Here is a 12284-nt window from a genome sequence, read left to right as displayed (position 1 = left end):
AAAAGCAGTCTCTTAAACATGACTTTTCACTGATCTGCTCTGTCTCCCAGATGGCCACTCACCCACAGCCTCCTTGGGAAAGATCAGCCATCTAAGTCCTCTCCCTCCGGGGTGGAGAGAGAGACTGGACCCACCATCCACGACCAACTGGATACCAGGCACTGCTCTGGGCCTTCAGGGAAAGGGATGGAGGAACAGAGAGGGGACAGATGCCATTCAACACTTTGTATCATTCTCCCCGATGCTTTGGGACTAAGAGTACTTTGAAGGCCAGAACTGTCTCATCCTTGTTGGAGTCCTAGCCAAGGATAGAGAGAAAGATAGGGAGGAGGCGATGGGCTATGGTGCTCTGGGAGCAAGTTCACCAACGTGACCTTCAGTCTGGGCAGCACAGAGGTGCTTGTTGACCATGTGGAGGGATCCAGGAGAAGGGAAGTGGCTCCAGGTCTGGAGAGGCCCTATGCTTAGGGAAGACAACAGAGGCTGGAAGTCCTTGCCTCACCGTGTAAGAGTTCAGCGTCCCATGCATGCCCTGGCCTCGCCTCTCCCCTGTGTGACACCTGGACCACATCTCCCAGGACCACAGATCGTAAGAGGCCAGACCAACTCCCGTGAGTGTTCAGATCATCTCCTGGCTATCGGAGACCAGTGGACAGAGGAGACGGAAAACAACTTTAAAAAGCATCAGGTATGGCCCAAAGCTTTAAGGCAGTGCTGTAACTACTGTGAAGGTTAATATCGTAGCTCTCCTTCTGAAAATCATGGTGAGGGGTAAGAAGGTAAACGTTTGGGCATCAGTGAAGTTACATCCTAGGTGTCCACGGCAGAAGGACTGTGCCACCATCAAAGGTGATGCGGGATCAAATCCTACTCGCACCTCAGCAATTTGCAACTTGGAGGAATGAATGCTTTTTATTTATTTATTTATTTATTTATTAAAGTTTCTATTTCATTATTTTTGAGAGAGAGAGAGAGAGAGAGCATGAGCCAGGGGGTGGGGGGAGATGGGGAGGAGCAGAGCTGAGGGGAAGCAGACTCCCTGCTGAGCAAGGAGTCCATGGGGCTTGATCCCAGGACCCTGTGACCATGACCCAAGCCAAAGGCAGCCGGTTACCAACTGAGCCACCTGGGTTCCCTGAGGAATGAATGCTCTTAGAAAGAGGAGTGGCTGGGGGGAGGGGGGGAGCCGTTGGCTGAATGGAGGTTCTGGCCCAACACCAGTCACGCATCTCCAGATAGTCAGGGGCTGGCTTCCCAGTGGGGCTTACACACCTGTCTGGCTTGCAGGGCACGGAACCACCCCTCCACCCCTGCCTCAGCATAATACCAAGGAAGCCAGCGACATTCATGGCAGATCTGTTTTCACACCAAGGTGTTTAGATACAGAGGATGATTAGCATCCGCGTCGTCAGGAAACACCAAACTCTGGAAAAACCATCGGGCTTCTGTTGTTCAGTTACTTGGTTTCCTGCCACTTGGAAACCTTGTTGAATTTCTGTGGGTTGATAGTAATAAAACAATAATATTTACTGAATATTTACCACGTTCCAGGCACTATTCTAAGGCTTTATCTGTATTAATTCGTGTAATCTTCATAACAACTCTACATGGTAGATATTAGTATCCACATTTTATAGTCGAGGAAACAGATTCAGAGGGCTGAAGCAAGTTGTTTGGGGTCCCACAGCCACAAAGTTGTAGAGCCAGGATCTGAAGTCAGGAGCTCTGTCTCTCCAGCCTGCACACTTAGCCCCCAGGTCTCTCACGGCATGGAAGGCGGTGCTGTTCTGGGACTCAACCTAATCCACACACTTTTTGTGCATGACGGGTTCTTCCAGGGCCACAGGATTATTGCAAGATTTATTGAGGGATTCCATTTGCTCCCAAGTTTGGGTGCAGACCCAGCAGGCTGGGGAGGAGCCTGCCCAGGCTGGTTCGTGGCTGGAGAGTGGCCAGAGAAGCAGTGAGAAGCAGAAGGTCCCGAACTGACCACGGGAGATGCTGCTGAATGGGACAACCTGTTGGCCTGCCCACACCCTGCTTCTATCAATCAGCAGCATCTTCTTGCTGAGGAGGCAGTGCCCAGCCCTGAGCTTGGTGGGTGCCCTGCAGATCCAGGTCTGCTGTGGATGCCTCTGTGGTTCAGCTCCTGGCCTCCTCTCTGTCCCACTGGACAGAGGATTAAAGGATTTGCTGCCAACATACATGTCACTCCCAAAGGAGGGTGTGGGACACTGGTCACTGTTGGACTGGCAAAGAGAAGGAAGAGAACAAGGGGCTCCACTGATGTCTGAGTCAGGGTTCCACGTTAGACGATACCATGGAGGACTTTGTGTGCGAAACCTGAGCTCCGTCTACAAAGACAACACCGGAAGTCACAGGACCATCAACGTCAGGCAGAAGGTCAGGACACGAAGCTCAGTTTCCCCATGAGCAAAATGGGAACTGCCACAGCTGCCTGTTTACTCCTGGGCTGGGTAAAGACGTATGGGGTGGCGTTCCTGCTATCACTCAGCTCTGGGATCATGCTCATCCCAAAGGGGCCAACGTGTTGTTCCCCTTCCAGGCCTCTCCTCTCCCAGACGCTGCCCGCCCCCATGTGAGTCTTGACCGCTGCTGGGACCGCGGGGCTCTGTTGGGCCTCTGCAGACCACACTGGCTCTGCTTGCTTGAGTTGCTGTGTCTCGGTATGACACTTACTCAGGGGCTGAGACCCTGCATCTCCTCCCCCAACCCAGCCCTGGCCCATCCACCTTCACCTATGTTTTTTGGTGTTTAGTGAGCTCTAACTCACACACCATAACATTCACCCTTCAAGTACCTGGGAGACACTGTTTGCCAATAATTTTCAGGCCTGAATTTAAGAATCTCTAACATGAACTCAATTATTCCTCTATTACAAGAATTCGAGTTCCTCTACAGTGTGTCAACAAGGAGCACTTGCTCGGTGCTCTAACGATGAACACGTTGGTCACTGAGCACATGCCCGAGGCCGAAGCTGTGCAAAGCACTTGACAAACACGGAATCATTTAACCCTTTCAGCAACCCCTGAACGGGGAATGTTAGCCATTCTTTCCAAGTGAGGAAATAGAGGCTCAGAGAGGCTAAGTAACTCACTCCAGGTCACAAAGCCCTGCACAAGGGTGGCAGATTTTGAATCGAGGTCCATCAGGTGTCAAAGCCTGTGCTCTTAACCACCTCAGGCCCTGCCCAAGTGCACTTCAGGGGTGACAGATTAGAAAGAGAGATGAGCCAGATGCCGCTCCTGCCTGGAGAAGTGGGAAAATAAACGTCCATTTCCATTCACCCCTGAAATTTTTTGACTCCATCAGATCAGCACCTGCCTATCAGTAAGGACACCAGAACAAGCAGGAATGAAAATAAAGTTGTAAATACCAGCTGCCCTCCCCTGAGCCAGATGTGACTGAACAAGGCTCCAGATGATTCCAGGTAGCCCCCTGACAGGTAACCCCCTATCCTGACCACTGCCCCAATCACCACCACCTGCAAACCTTGCCAGCAGAGGCTCAGACACTGCAGAGGAGAGACAAAAAAAAATGGTCGTCGTTCTATACCACTGAGTGTGGGTGGTTTTTCACACAGCCATCCAAAGACCAGGGAGCAAACAGTGAAGGACAGCAGCCTTTGGAGAAATGCACCAGCTCCCTATTGTACGGGCAAGAAATTCTACGAGACTTTCTGGAAGCTTTGCAGAGGTTCTGGTGGGTGCAAAACTCCACCGACAAAAGCAGCTACTTCAATTCACTTCCTTCGTTGGACTTCCTCCTTCCCTGTTCTACTCTTCCCGCTTCTTGGGATCACCTCTCAAACCATCGACACGCAAGTCCTTGTCTGAGGAATCCGGCTACAACTCGCCACAGGTAAGTGGTTTATTCCCATCTCCATTCTGCAGATGAGAAGACTGAGGCATGGAGAGGTGAAGTGACTTGCTCAAGGGCTCACAGGGAGTAAAAGGGATAAGGACCCAGGCCTTCTGGTCCTGAACCCAGCTAAAAAATTGTGGGTGAGAGCAAACAGGCAGGAGAAGCTCTTAAAAGCTTTGCAAAGACTGCTTTCAGAGACATGGCACTCAGGAGGATGTCTTATAATTCACTGTCATTTGAAGCCTTGGCCGCACTTACAGTATCAGATGAAAAACAAAATGGCAGAGCTGCAGACTGCCAGGCAGAGACCGTGCCCAGAAAGACCAGTGTACCTCAGCAGTCCCAGGCCAGGAGAGCTTGCACACACTCACTCCCACTCCACCAGCATCCGATTTGAAAAGCATCTCTTCTTACAGCATGAAGTAGATTGCTTATTAGTAAATTTGAATGTTCTAGTTTAAAACTTGCTTCAAAGGTCCACTTGAAGGTGTTCTTTCAAGTTTCTAGAAAACCTGTTTGTAAAGAACCTACATATATAGCAGGCACTGTTTTAAGCACTCTAATCTATCAGGAATCATCCTCATTTATAAACAAGGACACTAAAGCACAGAGAACTGAAGTGTCTCACCCAAGGCCACACAGAATGTAAACAGCAGAGGAAATGAGAAAAATCGCAAACAGTAAAATCCTAAAAATAAATAAATAAATAAATAAATAAATTTTTTTTAATGGTGAAAGTGGTGAAATAGTAAATAGTAAAACTGTAAATGGTGGAACTCTTACCAGTCTGGTCAGCCTCTGAGAGGCTGAGCTGGAAGCAAAGGTCATAGAACCACAGAACACTAAGTAGGAAGGAGCCAGGCCCATATATTCAAATGCCCGCAGGGTGTTAAGTGAGCACAGGACAAGAAAGCTGATGGACGTGGACCAAGAGAACCAGCTTCCTCAGCCTGTCAGTTTGCAACCCTAACAAGTCTAACCACTTATCCTGCAGATGAGCAACGGAGACCCAGAGAGGAGGCAATCTGTCCGAGGTTAACACAGCTCCACGAGGCCAGGATCAGATTCAAGCCTCTCCTCCCTGAACTGTGTCTGCAGCATAACGTACTGGCCCCCACTCAAGAAACAGCAGGTTTCAGAGCCCTGAAGCCCTCCTTCTTGGCAGACGAGCCAGAAGTTAGGACTTGACTTCCGTAGGATGACAGGCTGCCCTGAACATTTGATTTAAATGTGGAACCAGGAAATGCAGTGTTCCCCCTGAGCCGTGAGGCATGTCCTTCCACTGAGATCTCAGTGCCCTGGTGAACTTTTTGTCCTTCTAGAAGACTTTTCCTGGCTCAGGGAATTCCCAGAAGCAGGGACATCCTGAGAGGTGACCTTTTCCCCAGGTCTCCCTTGCCATCGCCCTCTGCTGGCCATTCTTAGAATGAGCACAGCTGGAGGAGAGGCCCCAGCCGCAGGAAGATCAAGGATGGCCAAGGAACATGCCTGGAGAGGGCCGAAAGCAAGCTCCCAAGATCCTCGACTCCCCAGCCCAGCCCGCCAATTGTATCCTGTGGGTGAAGAGTCACAGCACACACATGCCCTGGTTATCTAGCATTTTCTACAAAATTATTGGACAAAAAGGAGGCTTCAAGAGGCAAACCTGCCACCCGGTTATTCCACAAGGTTGAGCCTGGGAGCCGGGAGGGCTCTCCCAGACAGCCCTATGTCTCTTTCACCTGGATTTTCAGCATCCCACATACCTCGGTCCATACCTCAACACACTGATGGCTTCCCGAGTCCAGGCCCCAGCTGCCCACATGGCTGCCCAAAGGCCCCAGCACACAACTGTAGAGTCCAGGATCTGACAGGTTCATCGATGGTTGATTCAACCCCTTTAGCCCCCCGCCCGGTTTTCACAGCCTCGGTGTCTGTCTTTTCCAGGCAAGGCCACCCACCATTCCAACAGTGCTCCAGAGATCTCTCCCTGGTCATGGGCTGGGTCCCATGACGAACTGGGATGCCTCAGTTGGGACATGCTACCCGCTGACGTTCTCTCAAATGACCCAGGAACCAATATTCCTGCCTCTCCTAACTCAGAAGCCCCACCAGGTACAGTAATTGGTGGGTATTCTGGAGGACTATTCCTGCAGGGTAAGACCAGGCCCCTCAAGCCTGGCTTGAACTTCAACCTTCACAAGATTCTCAGGTCTCACAGCCTCTGGGTCCTCCCGCCTCCTAGTGACCTGGTGTTCCCCAGACTTCGGCCAATTCTGATCTGTCCGACCCCCAACTTTGCCCATAGCCGCTGCAGGGAAGACCCAGATCATTACAGGACCATCTATCTCATCACTCCATTCGCAGAGAATTTTCCCACACATCGTGAGACTTCCTATAATTACTGTCCCCAATTTAGAGATGAGGGAACTGAGGCTAGCAGAGGTCTCCAGAGAGTGAAGAAGTGGGGGTACCGGCCACGGCGCTCCCCCAGACCCAGCCGGCCACAGCAAGGGGAGAGGAGGGAGGCCGTGCTCTCCGCTCCGTCTGTTCGTCTCTGCCGGCCGCCGGCCGCGGGCTAGGAGGGGTGAGGCGGGCCTCCCAGCCCATCCTCGCCTGGGTCCCGGCCGGAGCTCGCCGCACTCTTGAGCTCTCCGGAACCTGCGCCCGGGCCCCCGAGGCGCTGCTGCCCGGAGCGCGCGGGCACGGAGGCCACGCCCCTCGGGACACCCGAGCCGGCTGGTGGCTCCGGGAAGGGAGCCGCGGCGCCCGGGCCGAATGTGCGCCAGAAAGACCCGCGCGTCCCGGCGCCGCTTCCTGAGGGATTAGAGCACCTGCCGGCTTCCATCTCCGCGACCCCCAGGCGGGGACCACGCTGAGGGGGCTATCGGGAACTTTGCGGCAACTCGCGTCACTCGCATTCTCCCTCAGCTACCACCTTCCCTGTGCCCGCCGCGCCGCTTTTCGGGTTTTGTTCTTCTCTTCCCAAGAGCAGGCGCGAGATTTCGGGAAACTTTGCGCACAACTTGCAAACGCGGGGAGCCGGGGCCAGGGCTCCCTCCGAGCCCGGGAGGGGCGCGCCCTGCCCCGCGCCTTCGGCGGCCGCTCGTGCGGAGCACCTGGCTGTCAGACGGCCCGGGCGCCCGCCCTCCTCCGCAGGGGGAACGCTCCCGAGGCTGCCACCCGGGGCGCGCCGCCGGCCCGCGGCCGGGACGTCCCAGCCGGAGTGGCATTGTCTTCCCGGGGAGCCGGGGAACCTCGGGGGAGGGAGGGAGACCCGCCCCACAGAAGGCAGCGCCCGCTTGCCCACCACTCATTTGCATTTCAAAGGCAAACTTCTGCCGGACTTCCCCGGCGGCGGCGGCGGCACCTACCGGCTTTGCACGGGTCGTGGTAATGCTCCAGCTGCTGCTCCGCGCCCTCCTCGCCTTCCAGCGCCGAATAGTCCGGGGCGGCGTCCGAGAGCTCCGCGAGCCCCCCGGCGCCGCGGGGCAGCGGCGCTAGCAGCAGCAGGAGAGGCGGCAACAGTGGCACCGGGACCCCGAGAGCAGTCGCCCGGGGCATGGTTGCGAGGGGCCGACGGAGCCCGCGGGAGCTGCGTGTCCGGGAAGCTCCTCTCGGGTCAGGGAACGCGCGCGAGGGTCAGGTCGGTGGCGGCGCGGCGATTACGCACGGCGGCCGCGCATGGCTCGGGCGCGGGGCGAGCAGGGCGCGGGGCGAGCAGAGCGCGGCGCCGCGGTCCGCGTCGGGGCGCTCAGGAAGCCGCGGCTCGGAGCTACTTGCCCGGCGGCCGAGGCTGCAGCGGCTGCGACTGTGGCGGTGGTGGCGGTGGTTGGAGCAGTGGCCGCTCCGCCCCTCTCCACCCGGGCTGGACCACACAGCCCTCGCCAGGGGCCCCAGGCAGCCAATCACTCGGGCGCCCGAGGCGAGGCCCCTCCTCTTCCCGGCACCTCCGCAACTTCGGAGGAACGGGAGCGAGGTGAAGATGCTCCAGGCAAGGACCGGGGGCCCGCAGGGCTCCCACCGAGTCGAGGGCGCCCTTGTCCGGGCGCCTTCTCTGGCTCCGGCCCCCGAGAACGCTGCTCCTGAAGATCAAGGCTGGACTTCCCGCCTTGTTTTGTCGGCATGACTCACTTTACAACTCCCTGATGCACACGTGGGCGAAGGCTGGCAGCAGCGGTTGTGGCTCGGAGCTCTCGGAACCAGGAGCCCGGTGTGAGCGGCCCGCGTTGTTACCAACTGGCTCTGTGCTTTCGGACAATCGTTTCTCCATAGGAATGAAGTTAATCTTCTCGCTGGTAGCTTTCAGCTCAGAAAAAAACAAAAGATCACGATTCTCTCAGCTTTCTCAATATCCCTCGTTTAGCCATGAAGGACCTTTGTGCCAGCACCCACCTCACCTAACCTAGTGGCTGGTGATGCGATTGCCTTAGGGGAAGAATTATTTAAAATGACAGATTTCCCCTCTTGGTGACCCTATCCTTCAGCAAAACTGTTTTAAGATGCTTCGTGCAGGCAAAAAGATTGACAAATGAACAGCTGTATGTGCTATTTGTGTTAAATTAAAGACATGTTTTTATTAAATATGCCACTCACCAGTAACTTGGATGGAATAAAAATGACCAATTTTTGAAGTCTGGTTATTTTTTGCCAATTAAAAACATATGACCAAATAATTTAGAAGAATAATCAAGAGTATTTGAAACCCACTCCCACATTGTACCTTAAATGTAAAAATTGTCAGAACTGAGCCATTTTGACTTATAGACATAAAAAGTTCTATTACCATGAGGCATTTCAAAGACCTTTTTATGCAAGCAAAATTACCCTAATCAAGAAGTAAAACACATCAATGTGTAGAGATTTTTCAGCATCCCACCCAGTAGAATATTTTTTCATTTAAAATATTTAAGCAAAATATGAACTAAACTTGCTTTTAGGTTTCCACATGACTTCACGGCCACTAATGACAAACTAGAGTTGGGCTTTATATACAAGACTCTAATTTCTTGGATTATGGTAATATCCTATCTATTAACTAGGATAACAAGTCCTTCAAACCAGTAAAGGTTTAAAACAACTACTGGAAGGTAGTGTCGGGGGTATTTTGTCTTCACCCTTAGAAATCCAAGTTGACCCTGTTTCATCATCAAATGGGCATATGCAGAATGGAGCTAGATTGGGCAAGAAGATCTGATTTGGAACTCCTAAGTAGGAGAAAGAAGTCTGGGGGGAGTGGATGCCACCAAATGGCAGTGAAGAGGCCAAGTGGCCATTAAACAGGCAATAGGGTGGGAAGGGGTTGAATGGCATTTCTGCCTGAATGCTGGAAGGAGTCAAACCCAACGCCATCGTTCCCTGCACTGAACCCAGTGAAGGTCACCACCTGTCAGTAGGCAAGTCCACAAAGTCAACATCTAAAAAGCCTAACAAACTTCTGTGACACTTCCAGGTCTCCAGATGGCACTAGGTAAACAGCCAACTGGCTTCCTCATTAGCAGGGAATTCCTCTAGAAAGTAGGACATTATAGGAGACCTCCTGTATAAGCCCTGAGGTTGTGAGCCTTTGTTGCCTCTAATCCCCACCTGGTGAGTAGCTGCCAGGTCTTCTCACCAACAGTCTTTGTCCAAATATTTTGAAGACAGTGGTGCTCCTGAATGAGCAAGCTGCAGTTTTATGTCAGAAGCCTTGTTTTCATGCTACTTTGGCTCTCCATCAACAAACAGCAACAAACATTTGGATTATCGTATTGAGAGGTTAGATAGGAACAACTGAAAAGGGATGGTTAATAATTTTTATCAGTTCTACAATTACTGATTTCACACACTAGTTTTATACTGAACCCTAATCTTGACCCATGTAATTTTTAAAATATGTGGTTTTTTAAAAAGATTTTATTTATTTACTTGACAAAGATCAGAAGTAGGCAGAGAGGCAGAGAGAGGAGGAGGAATCAGGCACCCTGCAGAGCAGAGAGCCCGATGTGGGGCTCGATCCCAGGACCCTGGGATCATGACCTGAGCTGAAAGCAGAGGCTTTAACCCGCTGAGCCACCCAGGTGCCCCAATAATTTTTATGAGTTCTACAATTACTGATTTCACACACTAGTTTTATATTGAACCTTAATCTTGACCCATATAATTTTTAAAATATGTATTTTTAAATTTAAATCCCATGGGAATACTAGAGGTAGATTTAGAGTAAAAGGCTTTATGCTCTAAAGCGGCTCAGCATAGTCCCATTACATCCATAATTATTCATAATTTTTGTGGTTTCCTCCCCCACTGTGGAAAAACTACCAAGTGGATACAAGCTTCCCCCCAGCCCTCCCGTTTAGTCAGATGTCTATCCATCCATTTCCAGATACCCAAAGCAGGCCGGTTCTCTTGCAGCAGCTCTCAAACCCCTGTGCAACCCCTCCAAGTGGCCAGCTACTCCACACAGGCCACTTTCTCCTCATTTTGCCATTCCAGACCACTACACATCATCGCCATTTCCTCCAGGGTAGGGAGAAGAACCTCTAGAATAAAGCAGGCACTCTTATCTGGTAGCTCATTCCTTTGTTTACGTTACCACTGAGAAGGCACTTTGAGTTCCTTAGAGAAGGTTATTAAAAAATATGTTATAATCTTTGAACAGCTGTTCAAAACCCCTTGTAGCTCTTCTCCAAAACCTTTGTCTGAGCTCCTCCAACACACTGCACCTCACTATGTACTGTCAGGTCTTCCTTCCACACTTCCAGTCTTGGCTCCTTCCACCTCTGTCCACTCTCCACTCCTGTTGCATTAAACACCTTGCCATCACCCTAACAGAGCCTTGCTGCTTCACACCTCCATGTTTCTGCTGGGGACACCTTGATAACCACACAGCCTGCATCCTCATGCCAACACCTACCGTAACCCTCAAGCTGACCACACTTACAACACTTACCTATGTATGTATGTCCTACTCCATTCACCTATAACCAACTCCCAACTTGGAACCAAGTTCCAATATGGAACCTTCCATATTTCACTCTCTAGGCCCTCCCTTCCCATCAATGACCTTCAAAGTTAAGTACCATAATCTTAGTAGCTTAGACTGAGCCACTAAGAATAATCAGGACATTGGCAGTTAAAATGACTTATATCCAACTTCTCCATATAACCATTTCCTCCACTTTTTAAATTTGAAACTTAACACCTTAAACATGCAAAATTTTGAAAATGACTTAAATACATTTGTAGACTATATTAGCACTGACCCCACACTCCTACTGGAGGCACATTCCCCCCTATTCTAACGTTAAACTGTAGATTAACAGTTTAAGAAAACAGTTCTCACTTTGAAATCCAAAAGCTGGCTATATAATAGAGTCCCTCAGACTCTTAATTTTCCATCCACACAGAAACTGTCCATTAGAGATCAAAAGCAATCCACATTTGTACTAAGTGAAACTATTTGGCCAACAGCAATTGTCAAGTATTTGTATTGACCGAGGTAGCTAAAATTAGGGAAAGAACTAAGAGGTTTGACAAGGACTGAAATAACTAGTTAAAGCAGGAGATGAAAAAGAGAAGTACCAATAGACCTGGGGAAATTACTGATTCTGATGTAGCACAATAAAAATAACCTCTTCTGTTGGAATAAAACACTCATCTTCAATGCGATCTTTCCCTATATTATCTGCTCCACAGGCTAGAATTGTGGTATTCGCATTTCACAGTGAGAGTGGTCGAGAGGACCCTAATCTCATATTGATTCTTTCCAGCCTAAAATAATATACTCTTTGGCTGCTCTAGCTTCTTTCCTAGAATATGTAGTAGTCTACCCTATCAGCTTCACAGAAGGGTTGTGAGGGAACATGGGTGGCACTACTTTGGCTAGACAATGTAGGATTAATCATAACAACAGGCCTGGGGATAGAAGGGTTTGAGTGTAGGAGTCAGAGCTTGTACACAGAAGTCAAAAGAATGATAATAGAAGAGAAAAATAATCTTGTAAAGACAAACCTTATACACTGTACCATTCTTTCAACTTTCTGTATATTTAATTTTTTTTTTTCCAAAATAAGCAGTTAGGTGAAAAATCGAATCTTAATTTTTAAATCCTTCATTTCAGGGGTCAGCAAACTGTAGCCCATTGACTGTTATTTTTATTGTTCGACAGTCAATCTGTATATCCAATAGCAAACAGCCATGTTCGCTGGTTTATGTCCTATCTACTTCCGCTACTGTGCTACAGTGTTAGAGCAGTTGCATCTGGCCCTCAATGCCTCAAATATTTCCTACCTGCCCTTCACAGTAAAAGTCTGCAGGTTCCTGTTTAACTGTGAAATGCTATCAGTAATCACTTCATATGCATACCAGTAATAATGGGTGATTCCTTAGGCCTGGTTCACTTGTTTCAAAAAGGAAAGAAATAAAGCATCCAAGGAAAG

The 12284-nt window shown here is 50.4% G+C and overlaps 1 protein-coding gene across 1 annotated transcript in view; it reads right to left on the bottom strand.

The window, feature by feature from the left end:
- Positions 1 to 9742, bottom strand: part of TLL2 (tolloid like 2) — a 121442-nt gene extending 111700 nt beyond the window's left edge. Inside the window, exon 1 of the mRNA XM_045068820.1 lies at positions 7239 to 9742. Coding sequence (XP_044924755.1) covers positions 7239 to 7428 — 190 coding nt within the window. The 5' untranslated portion in view covers positions 7429 to 9742. The remainder of the gene's footprint in view (positions 1 to 7238) is intronic.
- Between the last annotated feature and the right edge of the window lie 2542 nt (positions 9743 to 12284).

Source organism: Mustela putorius, unplaced genomic scaffold, assembly GCF_011764305.1.
Source record: "Mustela putorius furo isolate JIRA1106 unplaced genomic scaffold, ASM1176430v1.1 tig00003909_pilon_pilon_pilon, whole genome shotgun sequence".
Classification (NCBI taxonomy): Eukaryota; Metazoa; Chordata; class Mammalia; order Carnivora; family Mustelidae; genus Mustela; species Mustela putorius.
Note: the sequence above shows the minus strand (reverse complement) of the source record. Positions and strands in the feature narration are given on the sequence as shown.